This window comes from Toxorhynchites rutilus, chromosome 1, assembly GCF_029784135.1.
Source record: "Toxorhynchites rutilus septentrionalis strain SRP chromosome 1, ASM2978413v1, whole genome shotgun sequence".
NCBI classification, from domain to species: domain Eukaryota; kingdom Metazoa; phylum Arthropoda; class Insecta; order Diptera; family Culicidae; genus Toxorhynchites; species Toxorhynchites rutilus.
Genome location: NC_073744.1, coordinates 28,862,876 through 28,886,645, shown reverse-complemented (window position 1 = coordinate 28,886,645; position 23,770 = coordinate 28,862,876). Strand labels below are relative to the sequence as shown.

Genomic DNA, 23,770 nt, shown 5'->3' with positions numbered 1-23,770 from the left:
TGAAAAAAGTCATTTTTGGGAAATAGTGGGAAAAATTGATTTTTGGACCACCCTAAAATGGAAATGGGCACCCCAACGAAAAAATGAAAAATCTCGAGTCTAATATTTACCAGAGTTGCACAAAATGTTAATTTTGGTTTCGTTATCAATGATTGTTTTTGTTTTTTATAGTTTTCATGGTCTTGGGACCAAAGGCGCCATATTATTTTATATTTTTTTGGAAAGCTGAGAGTTTTTTACATTACATATCTCGAAATCAGAGAGGCGTTTCTTTTTTGTTTTTAAGTTATAATTTTTCAAAGTTTACCGTAATTATTTCGTAATTATTCATTGGATTTATAGTTTTCATGGTCTGGGGACCAAAGGCGTATATTATTTTTTTTAAAGCTGAGAATTTTTTACATAACATATCTCGAAACCAGAAAGGTGTTTTTTTTTGTTTGTAAGTTATTATTTTTCAAAGTTTACCGTAATTATTTCGTAACTATTCATTGCATGTATTATTCATAGTTTTCATGGTCTCGAGACCAAAGGCGCTATATTATTTTATATATTTTTTTGAAAGCTGAGAATTTTTTACATAACATATAAAATCAGAGAGGTGTTTTTTTTGTTTTCAAAATTAAAATGAACACCAGAGAGGTGTTCAATTTAATTTTGAAAAATCATAGCTCAAAAACTGAAAAAACTCCTCTCTGATTTTTGTATATGTTATGTGAAAAAAACTCAGCTTTCAAGAAAAAATATAAAAAAATATAGCGCCCTTGGTTCCGAAACCATGTAAGGTATAAATAATAAATACAATGAATAATTACGAAATAATTACGGTAAACTTAGAAAAATCATAACATAAAAACGAAAAAAAACGCCTCTCTGGTTTCGAGATATGTTATGTAAAAAACTCTCAGCTATCCAAAAAAAAAAACAAAATAATATAGCGCCTTTGGTCCCGAGACCATGAAAACTATAAATAATAAATACAATGAATAATTACGAAATAATTACGATAATCTTTGAAAAATCATAACTCAAAAACAATAAAAACGCCCCTCTGGTTTCGAGATATGTTCAACCAAACTCTAATCGATTACTCACAAGATATTAAATTTTCATCTGCTGTCGCACTGTATAGTGAAAAATGTCGGAAAACTCGAGCTAGTGCTCTGAAAATTAAATTTTCATTTTCCAATCTTCGGCAATGGTTTTGTTTGTATTGGGGAAAGCATCGTTATTTTTTCGACACTGATGCCAGACAACATCATCGAAACAGCTATAAAAACCACTCAATAAAATGTTATTCCTGAGTCATAGCGTTTCATGTCATTAAATTCAATAGAATAAAATTGTGTTGATATCAATACAATTATTATTCCTACGTTTGATGGGTCTATAATGTAAGTTTTAGCAACGTTAACATTGGGTAAGAAAAATTGTATTGCAGAGCTCGGAACACTGCCACGACTGTCTATGCTTTCAATAACAGTAAACGGAAAAGTATTACATTCAATCATAATGCCTCGGCCAACGAAGAGCGTTAAGGCTCTCCAACGTGAATATGTGAAAACAATACGATCAACGAAGGAAAAAATTAAGAAATTGTCAACATCGAGTTACTATGCGGAAGAACTTGTTAATACCAACAGGGCCCCAATTCGCATGTGTTATAAATTTGCTCATGTTACGCTCGCGTGTAATCAGAATTTTGCTTCATATGCAAATGCACCTTCTATATATATTTATATTTGCAATTGTTCATCGGAACATATCGTTCATACATATTACTCTAGTATTTTTTTTATTTTTTGAATCGATATAAAGGGTGTGTCACATCAAATTGCATCACGGAAAAAACGCTGTAGAAATTTAATTTTTAGGAATTATATCTTCAGCTTTCGCTTATAATTAGATAAGAGTGTATAGATCACGTTGGCCATGCTTCACTGTCAATTTTCCGTAAATTTGGAAAAATGTCGTCGAACGAAAAAGAGCGTCGTGAATTAATTCTGTGCACTCATTTCGAGAATCCGGAGTTGTCACATCGGGACATCGGTAAGATGCTGGGAATCGTCCAATCCACGGTCAGCAGAGTATCAAAACGATACTTCGAGAACCTAACCATCGACCGGAAGGTGAAGAACGGCAAAAATGGATGCTCCGTCAGTGAAAAAGATCACAAGCGCGTAGTTAAGCAGTTTAGACGTGATCCGAGAAGTTCGGTCCGGGATGTCGCCAATAAGCTGAATTTGTCAAGTTCATTCGTCCAGCGGACCAAGCAGCGGGAGGGCCTGCGTACATACAAGGTTCAGAAGGCTCCTAACTGCGACGAAAGGCAAAACATGGTGGGGAAGACGCGAGCCCGGAAGCTGTACACCGAAATGCAGACGAAGCCGCGCTGCCTGGTAATGGACGACGAGACCTACGTCAAAGCGGACTTTCGTCAGCTGCCGGGCCTGTTGTTCTTCTCCGCAGAGGACAAATTCAGCGTTCCGGAGGAGATTCGCAAGCAGAAACTATCCAAGTTTACCAAAAAGTACATGGTGTGGCAAGCGATCTGCTCTTGCGGAAAGCGGAGCGCCCCCTTCGTGATGACCGGCACGGTAAACGGGCAGGTTTACCTTAAGGAGTGCCTACAGAAGTGCTTACTACCACTATTGAAGCAGCACGAGGGCCCGACCATCTTCTGGCCGGATCTCGCTTCGTGCCACTATTCAAAGGACGTGTTGGAGTGGTACGAAGCCAACGGGGTCACCTTCGTGCCAAAGGAAATGAACCCGCCCAACGCACCGGAGCTTCGCCCAATAGAGAAATATTGGGCGATTATGAAGCAGGCCCTCCGGAAGAACCCAAAAGTTGTCAAATCGGAGGCGGACTTCAAGAGAAAATGGATTTCTGTTCAAAAAAACTACAACCTGACGTTGTATAGAACCTTATGGACGAAGTATGAATAAAAAGAAAATGCCAAAAGTTGTTTAATAGTTTTTATTTTACTGTCTAAAATTTTCAAAAGGATTGGTCTAGTGGGCGAATTTCTACATTGTTTTTTTCCGTGATGCAATTTAATGTGACACACCCTTTATTAAATTCTTAATCCTATTTTCAAAGACAGTTTTGGACACGTTAAAATCGAACACAGCACAAGCACTATTGAATTCACGGAGACAATTCTCTAAGGGGTTATGGAATCCGTAGGAAGTCCTATGGCGATTGATAAACAATAGATCTCGCTCACGTAGTTGTCGGAATGGTACATAGAATGATACATTATATAATAAGAATGGACAGTCAATATTTCCACTTAACAGATCAAACACAAATATTTTTTGGAGGTTGGCACGCCTAGAAGTTAACGATTCCAACGCGATCAGTCTGCGGCGGCTCGAGTAGTCGGGGAGATGGTCTGGATCTATCCAAGGCAGTTGTCGGAGAGCATATCTAATGAAACTACGCTGTACTCTCTCTTTTCGTGTGATTTGGGTGCTGTGAAACGGAGATCACACGCAGACAGCATACTCCAAAATGCTACGTACTAATGAGCAGTATAGCGGTTTGATTGCGTAAACATCTCTGAAGTAAAATGTTTATTTGTTGAATTGTATTTTTTTTTCAAATTTATTCAAAGACTCGTGCCAATGTAGCGCCACACAGTCTGATAAGTGAATTGATCTATCTACGTGTGCTTTGCTCTTCTCTCACAAACACTATTCCCCTATTTTTACACGTGGGTTTACCTATACTACTACAATGGCTAGCTTCCACCTTCACCTTAAGCGAAGGTACAGAGCAAACGACTTCCTATGAAGAATGCATTCTTTTGCGAGACGCTATCATGAGGAAATGTGATAATCTTGCCATACGATTCGAAATAAATGACATTGAGCTTCGTGTTTCATTTATATGAATCGAAAATGATAATAGATTTCCGAGTGTAACAAACACGTTTTTAAAACATCAATTATGAGAGAAAATTAGCTCTCTCGTATCAAATATGTGTTCTATGTACAATATTTTCTGCAATCTATATATATATATATATATATATATATATATATAAATGGATTTCTGTCTGTCTGATTCTGATGGACTTCTGCCATACAAATTAAACACAAATTTCTACATTACTCGGGAATTAATCAAGCAAATGAAATGAAATTTGGCATAAGGTGCAATAAATGATTCTATGGTGATTAGACTCTCCACCCCCTTCTTTAAGAGGGGGCTGCCATACAAATGAAACACAAATTTCTGCATTACTCGAAAATTAATCAAGCACATGAAATGAAATTTGGCATAGGGTGCAATAAATGTTTTTACGGTGATTAGACTCTCCACCCCCTTCTTTAAGGGGGTGCTGCCATACAAATGAAACACAAATTTCTGCATTACACAAGAATTAATAAAGAAAATGAAACCAAATTAGGCATATGAAGGTTTTAGGGTGCAATAAATGTTTCTATGGTAGTTCGACACTTCTCCCCCCTCTCTAAAGGGGGGCTCCCATACAAATGAAACACAAACTTCTGCATAACTCGAGAACTAATCAAGCACAATTTGGGATGTGAGGGTTTTTGGGTACGAGAAATGTTTCTATGATGGTATGACACCCCTCCTTCCTCTGGAATGTAGAGGGGTTCCTATAAAAATATTACACATATTTCAACCAAAAATATTCCAACCAAACATGACAATTGAAAATTTTCGGAAAACTCTGAAGGAATGTTTGAAGGTATGGATAACAAAAAACAAATTTTGGGCGGGACGAAGTTTGCCGGGTCAGCTAGTTAGGGATAAATCTTGAACAAAAAATGTGTCTGATTATAATGTTATATCATGGATCAAGTTTTGACTGAAATGCGAGGTTGTTTAAAAAAAATTGTTAAGTTAGGGTCAGGACTATGTCTTTTAAGTATTCCAAGTAACCGAGTGATAATTTTCATTTTTTACTTATCTTTAACATTTCACCTTTTACATTTTTTACGTACATTTATTTATGATAATTTATGATTTGTTTCTTTTGATTTTCGTCGGCGGTCTTCGTCTGTAACCCTCCATTCCACAGTATCTGGCAGATCCTATCCCCAAATATTCGTGTGACCTTTTAAAAGAATGGGAATACTCGGGAAGATACGCAATGAAATGTCTGAGGGTACATCGGGGCAAGTTGAAACGATTTTTTCGAAATTCTTAAAAAATCACTAAATCGCTAAAATGAAATCTGTTTACAGCATATACAAGGTATAACAGATGAATTTCGATGAAAAATAGGGATTCAAACTGGATGTTGTGTAATTCGCCAGCACGGGAATCCACCATTTTGCTCCTATGTTGCGAGTCACGTCTTACCTGGGCTAATGCTTGAATGCGGAAGAGGCCGATCACGGAGCTTGGTGTCGCACGACCGTAATCGTTTGTTGATGCGTTGCCAGGGGAGATGCCATAACAGGGGTGTATATGCTGGGGCGGATGCCATAAAGCTATTGGTACTCTGCAGTGCTACCAGCATACATTCGAGCATCCACACAGATGTTTCGGAAAATATCAATTTTGAAAATGTTTAGTTTTCATATTAATTTTTCCAACTTGCCCGTAGAGCGGGGTAAGAAGTTGAAACGCGGAACTATCATGAGTTTAATGAGCGGTTTTGCTTCTAAAACTCTCTACAACTAATTTATAAAATACTATATTGAAGGAATTACATATAAACATTTGGAAAACAGGGTTTTGGTATACGTGAGATGTGGGGGAGTAGTCTAATACACACGAATTCGAAACTACATACTGGGAATTAATATACGAAACAATAATTTTTACTATCCCCCCTATTCTACGCGGCGAATGACGTGAGATGGCTCACGGTGTTCTCGAAGGCGAATGGGGTGACTATAATTTGTCACTTGGTGAGATTTGAAGTCATGTTCTCATATGTTATTGACTCCGGTATCAACTAGGAGATAAAAAGTAAGGTGGCTTCCAGAATAAAGCGAGAAACTTTGCCATCTCACCTCATTCGCCGCGCGGAATAAAGGGATATAAATATATTTATACTATCTTGAACGCTTTCATGTCAAAGTAGAGTCACCTGAATAGCCGCAATCGTTCGTAATCGTAACAAATATAGAGTCGAATCAACAGCTCTTGCGCGAGCAAAAAATCGTACAACAATCAATTTCTCGTTACATAAACGTTTCAAAAAAAAACTATTATCCTTAATTGCGGATTCTCAGTTTTGAAAAGAACGAAAAAATTGTATAAACACAGATTTTTCCATAGTTTTGACAACTCTGTACGCGGTTGATGACTAGCGTAAACAGGGGAGCTATATTTCGCTGCATTTACATTGAATGGATTGTCCAGAGACTTTGTTAGAACCAGAAAATAATTGCATGACAATGATATACCTTTCCCTTTCCAAGCACTCTTGATTGCATCAAATATCAAAAAATATGAAAAACAAATCGCCCAATATATTACATTACATTGTCATATCTTGCGAAGCCCATTTTCCATTCTCTGCTTCGTCTCTCTCATTTCAGATGACAACCATCAATCACACACACCGGCTGCTGTCGACCCATCTCAGCTTCACCGTGACAGCCTAGAGTAGGGACGGTGGAACAGTTTTTAGCGGAACTTAGCCCAGCTCAACACACACCATGCGGGAATGCTGAAGGCAGATCCCGACGGTATTGTTCCGGCATTGTTTCAGGCGTGTTTTCACCATCACTCCCGGATTCACACCGGTATCCGTCGGCAGGGGTTGTGTGGCAGTAATCAATTATTATAAAATCGATCGGACCGCCGGATAGTGTGGCAGCTTTTATGGCGGTGGAAAGAGTGTAATAAAAGTCATCCCTTCGTCCGAGAAATGAAAGCACGCAGCCAAAGGGATCAATCAACAATATCAGCATCGTCATCGCACTGATGCTGTCATCATCATCATCAACACCACCGGCATTCTTATCAGTAACGTTGGCGTTAATGGGAAAGTGGCCCACAACCAACCAGCTTCCGACCGAGACATGCGTGGGTGTGATAGCAGAGTATTTTATTGCAAACAGTTACTAACGAAGCATTAGAACTTTATAGAGGTAGAGTCGCGCAGAGGCATTTCCCATCTAAATTCAAATTAGTCTGCAGTAACAGAGATGATAGTATTTTATGTGGTCGGTCGGAAACTGTGGCATTTGGTGACAAACTTTTGTGAGAAGTAATGGAGCGCAAGCCGATGGTGAATCGTGTTTTAGCTGAAACTGGAAGAGTGAAGTGAACGAGAGCAGCGTTCTCCTGGTCCTTATATGGACGCACTAGTTGTATCGCATCTCGTAAATGAACTCACTGTTGGTAGCCAGCAACAAAGCTTGTCCTCGCCGAGTTCCAGCGCCGTTTCTGGTGGCTTTGGGACGGCCGCACCGTACGCCCTGTTGACATTGAACCAAACGTTGGGTCACGCCGTAGCTGGCGCTACCGGTACAGGTGGCTCAGATGTTCTGAGCGTGGCTATAGCCAGCACAACAGCCACTGCTGGGTCGATCACCTCATCGACCGTACCGGGGAAGGCACTCGAGCACGAGCCGGAGATCGATACGATCCGGAAGGTGATCATATGCATTGTTCTACTAGTTGTGATATTCGGTACCATCGTTGGCAACATCCTCGTCTGTGTTGCCGTCTGCTTGGTACGGAAACTTCGACGGCCATGCAACTATCTGCTGGTGTCGCTAGCGGTATCCGATCTGTGTGTTGCCTGCCTAGTGATGCCGCCAGCGTTGATGTACGAAGTGCTCGGCGAGTGGAACTTCGGTAGAGTTTTCTGTGATATCTGGGTATCGTTTGACGTGTTGTCGTGCACGGCCTCGATACTTAACCTGTGTGCAATATCCGTCGACCGATACTGGGCCATCACGAAGCCGCTGGAGTACGGGGTAAAACGAACTCCACGCAGGATGATGCTCTGCGTGGCATTGGTTTGGTTGGCGGCCGCTTGTATCTCTCTGCCACCTCTTTTAATCCTAGGCAATAAACACACGATTGGCGAGGGATCCGATCAGCGACCGTTTTGTGCGGTCTGCGAAGATGTAGGTTATCAAATTTACGCCACCCTGGGATCTTTCTACATCCCACTGGCTGTGATGCTTTTTGTATACTATCAGATATTCCGAGCCGCCCGGCGAATAGTAAAAGACGAGAAGCGGGCCCAAACAAGACTGGAAAACTCCCTCGCGGTGGATAAAAACCAAGCCATGCTCAAACCCCCCGAACCAGTGGTTAACAACTCAACCGGTTCACCCCACCAGAAGAAGCTTCGCTTTCAGCTAGCCAAAGAACGAAAAGCTTCCACCACGCTCGGCATCATCATGTCGGCGTTTACCATTTGCTGGCTGCCGTTCTTCATCCTGGCCCTGGTTCGGCCCCTGATGGATGATGACTACCCGACGCTGTCGTCGTTTTTCCTCTGGCTCGGGTACGCCAACTCCCTGCTGAATCCCATCATCTACGCGACCCTGAATCGGGACTTCCGGAAGCCATTCCAGGAGATACTGTACTTCCGCTGTTCGAACCTGAACATCCTCATGCGGGAGGACTTCTACCACAGCCAGTACGGAGAGCCCGGTTCGCAGCGGTTCGTGCTCGACAACGAGGGCCAGCATACGGCCCGCGAAAGCTTTCTCTGAGATAGACAGCAAGCTACAATCAGTGCACCGCCGCTTCTACGTGACCTGCACCACATAGCGCCGTAATGCTTGAGTGTGTGAGAATGTGCATGCGTGTGTGTGTGTGTGTATGTGCACATGAGTGATCGTTTCCAAAGGTACTATTACGAATAATCCACTTAGATGAAATGTTACCATAAAACCAGAAGTAATCATAACAAATCAAGCCACACCATAAACAACTGTAGAGGTAATCGTTTTAGGTACATAAGTTTCGTTGGTAGCTGAAAATGTGTTGGCATGTGAAAACGCGACTGAGAAACAAAGCTCACTTTAGTGTAAAATGTTTAGCCATGTAATCATAGACGGTGTAAAATGTTATTGTGATGAAAATTATTAAATTAATAATTTATCATCGGACGCAATTCGGAAGTGTTTCAATGGCATTCAAGTTTCTGTGAGGGATACGTCGAAAAACTTTTGTTTCTTGAAGCAAGTTCGTCTCTCGATTTCCAGACGAATTCGTCTATAATCTGTGCCACTTATCACTACAGCTAGAAGTTCCTATGTTATGTTCCGTAGAGCTCCGTAATACTTCTCGGTTGAATCCGGCTGGCAGTGGTATTGACATTCACGACATTCGAATACGGCGAATTTCGGCCTTACTTGTATTGATAACCTACTGCTCAAGCGAGAATCGATAAATATAGAACAACATTATCAATGAACACCAGTGGAATGAACATCAACATCAGCTTGCCATGAAGTTCATTTTTCATTGGCTTCTTCATTTTCGTCATGATATCCATAACATCGAAATTGAAGATCATTGCGTGTTAGTGAAAATCTGAAAAGCATAACATTTAACGTCAACCAAATGAAAGTTAGAGGAGATGTGTCTAAGACGCGCCTGCCGGGCAATTTGACCCGCCTGATCTTACCGTAAACCAGCAAGAATAGAAATGCTATGGATTTAGGCAATCGTGCTAGTCAATGATAGAATCCTACCATGCAATTTTACATTTGTAACATGCTTTAAAAAGTCACAGGAGGGTTGTGTCCGAGACACGACCGCATAGTTGACGTAGGATTCCGTTTGACTATCTGTTGATTTTGGATATGTTTGAAGAATTATATCGTTGAACTTTTTGATAATGATTTGATTTTAATGTCTCTGTTAGGGAACACATTTCGGTAGGAACAAAAGTTCCCCCTACTTTCATGTATTTGCAATGCCGATTTCCTCCAGGCAGCTTAGTTTTGATGTCTCTGTTAGGGAACTGATTTCGGTGGGAACAAAGGCTCACTCTACTTTCATATATTTGCAATGCCGATTTCCCCCAGGCAGCTTGGTTTTGATGTCTCTGTTAGCAAACTGATTTCGGTGGGAACAAAAGTTCCCCCTACTTTCATGTATTCACAATGCCGATTTCCCCCAGGTTGCTTGGTTTTAATGTCTCTGTTAGGGAATACATTACGGTAGGAACAAAAGCTCACCCTACTTTCATGTATTTGCAATGCCGATTTCCCCCAGGCAGTTTGGTTTTGATGTCTCTGTTAGGGACCCGCCGCATGTGTCGTCAATTTCGACCAATCAGAAATGTGTTTTTCCGTTAGGATAGATGTTGAGATTCTTCAATTGTTCGATAGTTAGTTTCATGACATATATTATTTTCTTCAATATAAAAAATTGTTATGGAGTACCGAAATCGATTGACGCATAAATTTCATCAATCCATCATGAAATGGCTGTGCAATAAGCGTTTGAAATTGGACTATTTTCGCGATGTGCTCGATTTTCGATTTTCAGTTTGTACCCCAATATGTTCCCGAAAGACGTAATCCTACGTCAAAAATAAGAAAAATAATTTTCTTTGGAAGCGATTTTCGATGTAATTTTCTAAATAATTTCTATAAGTTTGCTTGGAACCGATTCAGAGGCGATAACTGTGGGTCATATGTATTGAGTCGAGTTCCCAGTGAATATCTCAGATGAAGAAAATGGTAAGAAAGAATTCATTTTCTTCTCAATTTCATATTTTCCGCATCAGCTTACCATCGGGCAGTATGACATACCCTCGATCGGGGCAATTTGCTCGCTTTCGGCCGGATAACATTCTCACAAGGGAAATAGCTTGCATGTGAGGGATACGAGATGATATCTCTACATGGCACGAATAAATGTCTTCAAAAGTAATCATAATGAACAAAAATGAGCAAACCATCACGATATTTCTAAATCATGTTCGATAAATCACACAAACAATTGTTTTCACATACTTTGAACTGACCTCAGTATGTTTTCACAAAATACACAAAATGTCTCCAAAACGAAGACATGTCTTCACATCTGGCATATGTTTTATGTGCTCAGAGAATGCCTGGTGTGGACTGGTGAATTAATGTACGAATACTGGGAGAACACGCTCACCGGTTTCTTCTCTTCGCTGGTGGGCATCAACGTGGTTTGACATATACTAGAGATGTGCCAGATTTTTTGTATCGTACACGAAAATTACTCACACAGATAAAATAGCGTGCTGAATCACGGCATTTTGTTCATAAAATTCAACAAATTCATAAATTTGGTTCATTCAAACACGTTTTCCGGTTATTTTTTTCCCACAGAATTGAACTCCAGGAAATGATCAACTATAAAAGTCATAACTTTTACCGTGTTTTAATTCAGAAAGCGCGTGAATTTCGCTCATTAAAAATGTCGAACAAATAGATGCTTCTCCTGGAAATTGATTATCATCAAGTTACATGGACGGTTCAAGTTTATCAATCGCTGCTGATGATTTCTAGTATTTTCTAGTACGCATTAAGGAAAATGTACGGCATACGATGCTGGGTTTTATGTCGGCCGTATCAGACTGCAGTAGAGAAACGTTGGTAAATCATATTTTTCCTGGTGAATATAGAGGAATAATGTATGAAATCGTGTAAAACACATATTTCTACATCAAATATTAGATTTTTAGGGAAAAAATATATATCCATTTTTCATTAAATTATAAAAAATGAAAAAAATCCATACAAATTCAGGTAATTTTGCGCGCTATTTACTAACACTAACGAGAGGACCTTTATAGCATACCTGGTCACTGTCTATGTACGTTGGGTGGGCATGAAGGAAATAGATTGATGGAATCTCTCATTCGTACAAGCTTTATAGTCTCTGAGAGAAACAACTCATGGGCATATTATACTTCTGCTGGGCCATTTAACACCGTATGATTGGAAATTTAGAATTTGGGCGCCTTACATAAAAAAAATCGTAGCACTTTTGTTATTCAGTATCTAAAATACAGAACGATTACAGATGACTGAGGGTTAACTAATCTACGTACTGACGTAGTTGTTACTTCAAATTTTAAGAGCACGGTCAAGATAAATCCATTCTCGCTTAGGGGGTGCCGTATTACACACTTCACCTATAAATCGATTAATGTTTTTCTGGTTTTTGCGAGTTCGCACTGGATTGTATAGTATAACTCTTGCTATGTTTTATGAATCTATTCCGTATTGGCCTGAAATGGCATACACCCACAATGATATGGGCTTTGTGACAATAACAGACGCGAGCTGAAAACGAACATAGTCTTGTTTTGATTTACGGTTCAATGACACTGGCTCTAAATGAGCAACAATGATGTTAAATGAAAGGGCCTCAACAGCAGAAGTCGAATATCGTGTTCCGATACCATTTTGGAACAGAAGATGATGGCTCCCGGTTCGTTGAAAACGGCCCTGGATGACCGAAAATGGGATTATTGAAGAGCAAGGCGCTTATATCAATGTATAACAGGTGAAGCAACATCATCACTTCAATAAGAAGAGGATTACGGTTTGTGGAGCGGGGTTGTTTGTTTTGTTATTGCTAGGATACGCCATTTTCGCATTTTCACATGCGAGAGTAGTGGAAATGTGAATGAATGATTTTGTAAATCATTCCTTCTTTTTCACATAAATTCGCGAAAGCCGAACATAGTAGGCATCGTTTGAATAAGCGTCGTAGCAGTTTGTAGAGAGTGGCCGGCAGCGTTCTGATGCTGTTTGTAAACAATACCGACGGCAATTCCAATATGGCTGAAAGTGCATTCCATATGATTGTTTCACCTGGTAGAATAGTGCGGGGCAAAAGTGAGCATTGGCCTTTTCAAAGCAAATGAGCATAAAAATTCGACAACAGTGTATTCGTTTGATACATTATTAGACCAGCAGCTCCCACATATTAACAAGATACATTTCATGAAAGTGACAAAAAGTTATGAGGTAAAAAATGTTTTGCGATGTTTTGATCTATTTTTTTCTGTTTTGGAGATGACGATTTATTTACCTCAAATAACTGGAAAGTTCGAAACTACACCGTCAAGGAAACCTTCATTCTATAGTAGATGATATTGCGTATTCGTTTTTGTGAAAAAGTTTAATAGCTTTTTTTGAAAATTCGATTAGATCAAAAATTGCTTGTGGGGCAAAGGTGCGCAGTGGCTGTGGGATAAAAGTTCGTACTAGCGTTTTGCTCTGAAAAAAAATTATAAAATGTTTTCAACAAATTTTTTAACGGGACCCACGAGAAGAAAACTTATTTGAAGAAATGCACTCCAAAAATGCTCAAATGACCCGACAGAGGCTTCGGGAGGGAGTTTCGAAGTGTCGGATTGCGGTAGACCTCGGAATTTTTGAATCAGCTCTGAGGAAGACGCACATATCAGAAAGTGATTTATGATTTTAATCTTCTTTTTATGACATTTCTACTTCTCCTGGGATGTGTCAGCGAGCACCTTGGGCGGTTCAGATAGGTATTTACGAGTGAGCAGCCTGAGGATCTGGCGGACCACTGCAGGGCACTGGACAAAGCTTTCTATGGTATGACTCTCAAAGATTTACGGCCTCTGGCGTTGGATTTTGCGGAAGCCAAGAACCTCCAGCACGATTTCAAACAAGTTGCAAAACTGGCAGGAAGAGATTGGGATTCTAGTTTCATGAGGAACCATCGTCTGTCTCTTCGAACCCCACAACAGCGCAACGAGGCATCAGCGCTCCAAGGCAAAGCGTCGGAATCCTCAGAACCGAAATCCAAGATGCGGAACAAAAATAAACAATTGCTTAAAAATAATTAAAAATGAACTTCAAATGAAAAATGTTTTTATCATCACCATGCATTCGCGAGTATAGATTACGTACATACAAATAGTTTCTGTGAGAACTTGAGTGTTCGAAATGATTTATATCAACATATCTATTGTGGGTGGGACGAAGTTCGCCGGGTCAACTAGTTTGTTAATAAAAACAAATTATGTTTCAAATTTTGGACATTTTCGGATATCTTATATTGTCAGTCTCCTCCCTCCCAAAAATTTCCACGTGGTATGTTCGACCATAACACCCTCTTATCTTCGCCCATAAAAAACCATAGAACACCCCCCTCCTGCCTACTTTACGGTGCCTACACTCTCTAGTAATGATGCTTCACTCGCTTCTGATGATAAACCATTTATTTTTGGTATAAGTTATCTCAGGAGTTCAATTCAATAAGTGTGCACTTTTGCCCCGTACGGTACGCACCTTTGCCCCCACTATGGGTGCGCATTTGTCTTTTTGTATTAAAATATGTATTTGTCCAACTATAAGCAAAACACAACTTGAGAAATGCTTGTACTACGTTTCGAAGGTAATATATAGTTACAATTTGGTAAGCAAACGGAATTTTATTTCCTTTTGTTTCAAGAGTTATTGGACGACAATAGTTTGCACCGCATTACTCTATATATAGAGGCGCCTTGGTGAAGAGGAGTTAGACAGAGAAAGTGTTAGAAACTAAGATCATGTTAGAGCGAAATGGCGGTAGTAAAAGAACATAGAAAGCGGAAACGGAAACGGATCTCTCACGCAAAGGTCACGAGTTCAATTCTTACTCCCGACATTCTTCCAAAAATGGAAGTGACGAACCAGCCAAAAAGTGTTGAAAGTCACTATAATACGGAATAAAAAAAAAGAAAAAGAAACGGAAACGGAAAGGGAACGCTCAACGCCGTTCAACGCTAAACGTCACACAACCGCACAACGGTCAACACTCAACGAAAACTAATGTTGGCTTTCCCAGATTCGTGGTCCTTTCTTTTTGACTAAATATGAAAATCACACACACAAAAACTTAACGTTCGTGATAATCACCTGAAACTATTGACAGTAATGAAAGTGCCTGAATGAAGGTTTTTCGAAGTTCGTTCATGCTTTTTTCATTCTATATACCAGACAATGTTCATGCGTCTCGACTATTGTGTTATACTCATTATGACAGATATGGTATTGAGTTTCAACAGAAGAGGATTCATCCGACACTTTGAAAAAACTTATTCCTTTATTCGTGAATAAATTTTGATAATTTGTAGCACTGCTAGTAATACTTAAGCATGGAATAGAATGTGCCAAAGGCTCGTGGGCTATCGAGAAAGTAACCGACCATCGACCGAAGAAATATTTCCACGAGGTGACATTTTACACTAAAAACAATATTTGTCGATATTTGTTTATTCCATTCAGTTATGAATTACACAGTGTAAACAATGGAAGTCAACAAAAAAAGAGAAAATTCGGTACATTTTACAGGTTTTCTTTGTTAAAGGCGATAATGCAAGCAAGGCCGCTGAAATTGTGAATGTTGTTTATGGTACCGATACTATAGCATCTAATTACGTGTAATTTTGGTTCCGTTGATTCCGTTCAGGCATTTTTGATGTTGGAGATGTACTTGGCACAGTTGTCGCCAATGTCGATAAAATCACAGAAATAATCGAATTTCACCGGCATTAGTAGTCGCCTAGAATCGCCTAGGAGCTAAAGATCAACACATAACACAGTTTTAAGCCATTTGCGTAAAGCTGGATGTAAAAAGAAGTCCGATGTTTGGGTGCCATTGAATCTCCATCTGCGAAGCCTTGGCCAAACGATCCAACTTTTAAGCGGATTGTGATTGGGGATGAGAAACAGGTCACATACAACAATATTGTGGGAAATAGATCGTGGTGAAAGCGTTGTGAAGCAGGTTGAACGCTGGCTAAACCAAGATTAACGGCCACGAAGTTTCTACTGTGGATTTGGTGGGATTTGAAAGGAATAATTAATTATGAGTTTCTTCCGTATAGCCAAACACTAAATTCAGATCTCAACTGTCAAAAACTGGACAGTTTAAAGCTAGCGATTGACTTTAAGCGGCCAGAATTGGCCAACAGAAGAGGTGTTGTATTTCGTCCGGACAACACAACGCACGTCTGCAGTGACTCGCCACCGCGTAACACTTTCCAGCGCCACGTTGAAAAGCAGACAGGAGAGTCCATCGCCTTGTCGAAGTCCCCTGTGGGTCTCGAACGATTCCGACGGATCGCCTGAGATCCGCATACTGCACCATCAGTCTTGTCAGCTTTCTGGGGAAGTCGTGTTCGTCCTTGATTCTCCATAGCTGTCGTCAGTGGATACATCAAATGCGGCCTTGAAGTCGACGAAGATGTGGTGAGTAGGAACCTGATACTCGCGACACTTCTGGAGGATCTGTCGCAGTGTAAAAATCTGATCCATCGTCGAGTATGAATCCGGCCTTATATCTTCTCGCAAATTTGTTTACTATTGGCGATAGATGGCGATAGAGGATCTGAGACAGAATTTTGTAGACAACATTCAGGATCGTGATTGCACGGTAGTTCTCACAATCCAACTTGTCACCATTTTTATAGATGGGGCAGATTACCCCGTCCTTCCCCTTCCCAGTAGTTGTTCTGTGTTCCTGATCCTGACTATCAACCGGTGTATTCACTTCACAAGTTTTCCCGGATCTCCCTTGAAAAGTTCCGCTACGAGATCATCTTTACCGCCTGCGTTAGGCTTCTTTAGCTGATTATTGGCCTCCTTAACTTCACCCGTCATCGGGGGTGGTACATCGTCGTTATTCACTGTACCGGTGTAGTCCTCATCAAGACAGTCTTGGTCTGCGCTCTGTTCAGGTGTTCATCGTAGTACTACCTTCACCTTTCGATCACCTCGCGTTCGTTCGTCAAGATGCCTCCTTGATGCTTCCTTGTTTCTGCACATTTCAGCCCGCGGCACAAAGCCTTTGTGTGAGGCGTTCAGTTTCTTGAACAATTTCCGATTCTCGAGAACAATAAAGATGAGATGGATGATCTCCTCACACTCTATTTCTTCCAGACGGCGCTTTTTTTTCCCAAAAACAGATGTGTTTGCCACCTTCGCTTCAGTCTATATCGTTGCACGTTTTGTCGAGTCGCTCACTGCAGCATGGCTGCGCGAACTGCATTATTCTCGTTCAGAAGCGCTCGGCACTTGTCATCAAACCATTCGTTCCGTTGTCCTCGTTGTTCATACCCGATAACGGTCTCTGCGGTGCTACTAATTGCTGCTTTCAACGTGTTTCATCGTGCATTCATCGAGAGGAACACCATCCAGTTCATTCATCCCCGGTAACGCAGATTCAAGGCGCTGCGAGTATGTTGAAGCAACATTCGCCTCCTGCAGTCGTCGTAGGTGGTACCTTTGTAAGCGCTGATGTCTTATGTTATTGACGACTGATAGTTTGACCATCACCAGGTAATGGTCTGAATCGACGTTAGCGCCATAATAGGTTCTGACGTCAATGATATGCGAAACGTGGTCAATTTGTGTTTCTGTTTGCTGAGCAGATCTGTAGGTGTAACGGTATTGGAGGCTGTGGACGTTGATAATTGGGGCTGTGGACGTTGATAATGCTAATGTTGAGGATGGGGTCTCGAATCGTCAGTCTGCACATTCTTACATTGATCGGCCACCAGCCAATCGCCCGTTTCTGCACCTCCCCCATCACGACGAAAGCTGTACTCAGCTCGTGTGTATTGCCGCAGCTCTGGTAGATGGTATAACCTCCTAGGAACGACACTTTCGAACATAGTTTGATAGCTTATTCAATGTTTATTCTAATTGGCATTGCTATATAGCCCAATTCATTGAACTTACCCTGAGGTTTTGAAGTTTATTTCAACAAATTTGAACAAAGAATATATTCCTCAATTGCGAACTAAAATTTATGAGTTAGAAATGATAATTGGCTTAACATACCATTGATTCAGTGAATATCGACCCAGTTCCTCCACAAAAATGGAACCGTGATAATTCAATTTGTTTATTTCAGCTTTGAAGTTTTGGTTGTAACTCAAACCACCTCCATAAAATTAATTATTGAAAAGATATGTAACCGAAAAACCTTCGATTCGTGAAGTGGTCATTTGGAAGATCTAGGTTAATCTATTGTATAGTATAGGCCCAAAATGAAAAAGAATAAAAATACAATGCCACAAACATTCGAATCCTCGAGCGAAAATGAACTAATGTCGATAATGTCGATGACCTCAATCTTGATCATGGTTTGTTCAATGCGCATACGTTGGTTCATCCACATTGTTGCCAAGGCGCCTAGAAGTATATCCTAAGGTGGGCCAACTTGCTAAAACCACTCTTCAGCCATCTTGGAAGTCTACTGTTTTTTTTTTTTTGTAAACAAAACACAATGCGCTAGTATCGAAGCTCGCTCGTGATCAGTCTGTCTCTTCCACGCTACAAGCAAATAATTCCCCTTCTGCTTTCTTCCATACTGTTTTCATATATCGTTCCCCTAACCAACTTAGTGACGAAATGGCCTCACCTTAGGATATATTTCTAGGCGGTTGATTGTTACTATGGCAAGCGGCCAAGCGGCGCGCTGCAGTTTGTTCATGTTGTCCTTTGTGTGTAGCAGAAATAAAGTTTCTTTGTGTTGGGTTTTGAGTGTTGAGTGATGTTCACCTTTAGAATGCTCAAGAAAAGGCAATATTCTGAAGAGAACCTAAATAATGAATTGATCAATATGATGACAGTAAACTCAGACAATGAGAAATGCAACATCCACTTGAAAAGTGATTTCTAAAACCGAACAAACCATGATCAGAGGTAGACAAACTATAATCATAATTTCGCTTTGAAGAGAATCGTTAAAAACATGAATTTGGGTAATTTGAAAGCCTTATGTTATTATTAGCAACTAGAGACTTAGGCCTTTCCAAAAGAGCAATCTCGTCTTGATTATATGTGATTTTCATTTAAAAAATCGGTTTATATTTATTAGTTGCGTGAAAATACCCTAAATCGGACAAACCAAAATCATTTACCCTACTTGTAGATAGTCTGCTTGCAAAAGTTTGAAAAAAGCGAGTGAAAGAACAAAAGCAAACAAATGACACTGAGACAAAAGCAAGCGAATGACGGTGAGACGAAATCCCTACTTCTTTTAACGATATTTTCCAGGCCAGTAGTTAAGTTTTTATTTGGAAATAATATCTCTCAAAAATTCATATACGCTATCATACTGAAATGTCTTCATATATTTCATAATGTCTTCAAAATATCTTCACAAAATCAAATGGCTTAGCAGTAGCCCAAATGTCTACAAAATGAAGACATGTCTTCAAACTGGCATCTCTGCTTGTAGTACATGTCAAACCACATTGTTACACTTAAAAAAATCTTCGATAGAAAACCACCAAACAAATTTGATAATGCAACCATTAGTAGGATGTACTAATTTTGTGTACATATTGTCAACAAACCCGCATCCCTACCAGAGGTTAGTATAATTTACTCGATAACATTAGTAAACTTGAATGTTTTCAAATCTCAAGACTGGTAAGCAAAGCGCGTTTTAATTATTTGTTGTAGTCATAAGGCAATACAGAGGTATAATAAGGATATAATTCTGATACGTACATTTTCGGCGGGAAAATGTAGCTTACTAATCAGGGTTCTGCTTGACATATATGTTTATTAGTACGATCGAAAATTACTATAGATTGATATTATTTCCCAAAAAAAACTACGAACATCTTTGCATTACTACCAAGAAGAACTCTGTTGCGAACAGTCCCTCCTGCTAGCATGTATTTAGTCCTAGACGCATTGATCCCAAGCCCAATCAGTCCTGCTTCGTGTTTCAGTTGGGTATACAAGTCGACTATCGTCGCATGTGTTCTTTCGATTATGTCCACGTCGTCGGCGAAGCAGATAAACTGACTCACCTGAGATCCGCACACTGCATCGCACACCGTTCATCGTTTCCTGAATCAGTCTGGTCAGCTTTCTGGGAAAGCGGTGTTCGTCCATGATCCTCCATAGCTGTCGTCGGTCGATTGTATCATATGCGACCTTGAAGTCAGCGAAGATGTGATGCGTAGGGACCTGATACTCGCGGCACTTTTGGAGGATCTGCCGTAGTGTTAAAAATCTGGTCCGTCGTCGAGCAACCGGGCATGAATCTGGCCTGATAAATTCCCAAAAATCTACTTACTATTGGCGATAGTCGGCGGAAGAGGATCTGAGACAGAATTTTGAAATTGTTACAGCGTGTAAAGCTGAGGTGCAGCTATAGGAAGTGGTCAAAGTGTAGTATCTTTTACCATTATTTTTTCTTGCATCGCCTCCTGTGACGCATTTCTGAATTTATTTTTGATAGGTTGTCAAACGGACGGAAAACTCCTACTCTATTTTTTCTCTCTCATCTTCTATCCCTAAAATGTTCTCTCTACGTGGTGAAAAGCAAAATGTTTTCTCAATAATTTCGGTTGATCATGAACAGGGTCGAACCTGACATCCACCACAGTAATTCGAAGCCACTGAAACAGCTCGATTCGATTTAAGATATACGAATTAAAACAATCAACCTGTTTAAGAGAAAAGAACTGGTGAATATATTTAGAACAAGAAAAAAAACTATAGTCATATGCGTCAGTAGAATTCCCTAGCATAATCATACATAAAACACATCATAAATAGAACAATGGGTTGGACTTTAACAACTAATAAATTATGGAACAATGCAAAAACTGGAGCATCCTGATGATTTCGTAAACTCAAACCGAAAAAATACCACTTTCCTTTGTGGAGAAATAACAGTCCGAGAATCCTAGAGTGAAAAAAAGAGCAAAAAAAGTTATTGAGTACGTTGCAAATACTGAATACTTGAACACTTAAACACTTAAAACGCTGCAGTAGTACCAGAATTTAATGTCAATATATTTCATGTACAAAATGACGGAAGGTGAGACACCTCGATGAAAGATATCATTGCGAAGCAACACATTAACGGAACTAAATTATTTGTACTGAAATTAACACAAACAGATACGAATATCAGCTGAGTCTAGAAAATGTGCAACTCGTTTTACTATCTATACACTTACGATCAATGAATCAAGATGTGCTCTATTTATTTATTTATTTACAAGAAACAATTGCAACACTACTGCTAGATAACGCGATAGGTTCGACGAGTATAGTCTCTATTTACAGTTAAGTGATCTATTTTATTGTTGAAACGAAAACAGACAAAAAAAAGCCCAAAATAAAAAAGTTCAGATGTTGGAGAAGCACGTGTGTTCATAAAATCAGCAGAAAAACAGAAAGTTAATTATAACTTCCTCTTTTGTTTTGTTTCTTGATGATAACGCTACTCGCGGCGTTTGTTTTTGGTGGAACACGGAGAGCAAAAGCGTTGCTCCGTTATGTTTTGTAAACCTTCCAAAGGTATCAAACCAGTTGCCGAGTAAAGCTGACATGAAAAAAGTGTAGGGTAAAAGTGAGAACGCCCCAAACCCGCACAAAAAAAAACCGAAGCTGAATAAAATACACATGGAAAGTTAGATCAAGGCAGAACACACAATTCAAAATACAATCGCTTGGTGTTTTACTTTAATGATGATGATGATGATGACCACCTCACGGTTGCTCCCAAAAGAGCGGTTCGAAATTCTGCGGGTTGTGAGTTCGGTCGGTGTTGAATTGGAGGCCCGAATGGGCAAACGCGGCGTGGAGGTGTTTTTTTTTGTTCATCGACCATCGTTTGACGTGGTTTCCGGTTTATTGAGACACGGAAAATTATACGCGTAATCAAGTGCGAGATGTTTCCGGTTCTAGGAATTAGACTACGTTACGGTGACAACAAAGAGGCTTAAAATTTTTACTATGTATATGAACAATTGCTTCTCGTTGCATTTTCTATGACAATCTTGGACGATTTCCACAGAACTCTCACCTAGTGCACTATCACGAAAACGCTTCGCCTCTCGGTCTCGCCCGTGATCAGTTTAAGAGTGGATGATCGCAAGCCTCCTTTTTATAAAGGTCTACTTAACCAACAGTTCGTCGTCTCTTGACGCGAGGCACTTCTATCGTCCCGTCAATGGGTCTATTCAGTGTTTCCTCAGCATAGAAATACCACCACAAAAAAAAATACAAAACTATCCGACTTGCTCGAAAATCATCATAAACAGCGCAAAGATTTACCCAAAAGTTGGACCGTAACTTGGCCATCCTTTCGGTTCCACAACCTCTCACTTGCACTTGCGAGGTAGCGGTGGCATTTCGTTCGTCGGAATGAAATACTGACTGGAGCCGACGACTGAAGTTTTCCCATAAATTCCAGACCCATAACATAAGCGCTGAACAACTGCACCCGAATCGGAATTCTCGGATAACCGGCGGCAGTCGTCCGCGCGAAAGATACTTCCCGCCCAGAGGGTAAGTATAGCGCGGAAGGAGCACTCTTATCCCGCATCTTTGACTTTGGATTGCTGATTCTCAGACGGTTTCGCGAACAAAGATTATGGATTATGATTTCAGTATGCATGGAAAAGAGATGCTAGGGGTAAAGAAAAAGTATACCTTTTTTGTTTTTGTTTTTTGTTTTCGCCAACATTATGAAGTGGGCTCATTCTTCGTCATCAGTACCGTCTATTAATCATAAAGCGAGCTCTGGAAAGCCGCATATGGCTTTGATTTATGTTGGGGGCTCGAGGGCCTAGCTCTTTGAATTTCTCAGTGCTGCGGCTGAGTCTACGATAGGAGATAAGACTTAATTACCAGCTTGTACGATTGACAATGGAGTTCATTAGGAGAGCGATAAGACTGTATAGAGTTTCGGAGATCTATATAATCTCTATATAATATAATACATGTCAATGGAGTATGATATCATCGCTGTAGAACTGAATAACCTGATATTAGGAAAACCTCTATCTTCAATATAAAATCATTCATTCTGGTGGAATGACAAGAGATGACGATGTAGGTCCATATGACCAAGTGACGATTTGAGTCAGCTGATGGGTTCGTTTATTGTTTGGAGTCTATATTGATGCGAGTATGTTTAGCATTTGCAATAGCCTGTAGTCAATAATTCCGTTGGATAGTTTCCTTTGAGAAACGATTTTGATTTACAATTAAAATTACTGTTGCAGGATCACACGAAACACATCATTTTCATTTTAGGTTCTGAATTCTATGCTTGTGATTCTCTATACTGGCTAGAAAAAGATGGCGGCTTAGAAGACCCTGGGTAATATCTTGAGATATAATATCAAGCGTTTGTGATATTGTCGCAACGAAATAGCACGAAACTACAAGAATCTTACAGAATCCGCAATAACACGATTCTGAAATCCTCCAGCAAAAATTAAACAATAGGCAATTGTTTGCTGTTAGCGTTGACGGTATTGAGCTTCGTGTGCTATCACTCGATAGCCCTTTCAAAATAAAAATGTTGAATAGAATAGAGCAGGAGTTTTCAGGTTTTTCTTATGGCGGAGCACATTTCATACCATTTTTTAATTAAATCACATCCTGTTTGCATTGAGTAACGTCAATAGGGTCAGCTCCATTTAGGATGCGCGTCGCAGTTATACGACATCAGGCCCGGAGTGAACAAGGTAAATTTGCTATCTCTATATGCCCAGTGAAATGAAATTGAAGAATTTTCTTTTCAATGTGGGGTCTCAAGTGGGAGAATTTGCTATAACTTCGCGGTGCATCAATTTCCCGCGGAGCACCATTTGAAAGGCCCTGGAAGAGGGTGACAAGTTTTATCGTCGTGGGAATTTTTTGTCGAACAAATCTCCTCCGACTTGCACTGTGGTCACGCGTATTCTAGAGCTTGCCAAAGAAATCTCAACTAAGTACTAATAAAAATGACGCAAGTAAAGGGTGTGTCACATCAAATTGCATCACGGAAAAAACGCTGTAGAAATTCGCCCAGTAGACCGATCCTT

The 23,770-nt window shown here is 40.1% G+C and overlaps 1 protein-coding gene across 4 annotated transcripts in view; it reads left to right on the top strand.

Moving 5' to 3' along the window:
• LOC129764240 (5-hydroxytryptamine receptor 1-like) overlaps positions 1 to 17,948 on the top strand; it is a 201,156-nt gene extending 183,208 nt beyond the window's left edge. For all 4 annotated transcript variants that reach the window (XM_055763138.1, XM_055763129.1, XM_055763156.1 and 1 more), the window contains one exon: positions 6,531 to 17,948. In XM_055763138.1, coding sequence (XP_055619113.1) covers positions 7,293 to 8,669 — 1,377 coding nt within the window. In that variant the 5' untranslated portion in view covers positions 6,531 to 7,292 and the 3' untranslated portion in view covers positions 8,670 to 17,948. The remainder of the gene's footprint in view (positions 1 to 6,530) is intronic.
• Positions 17,949 to 23,770: the final 5,822 nt, after the last annotated feature.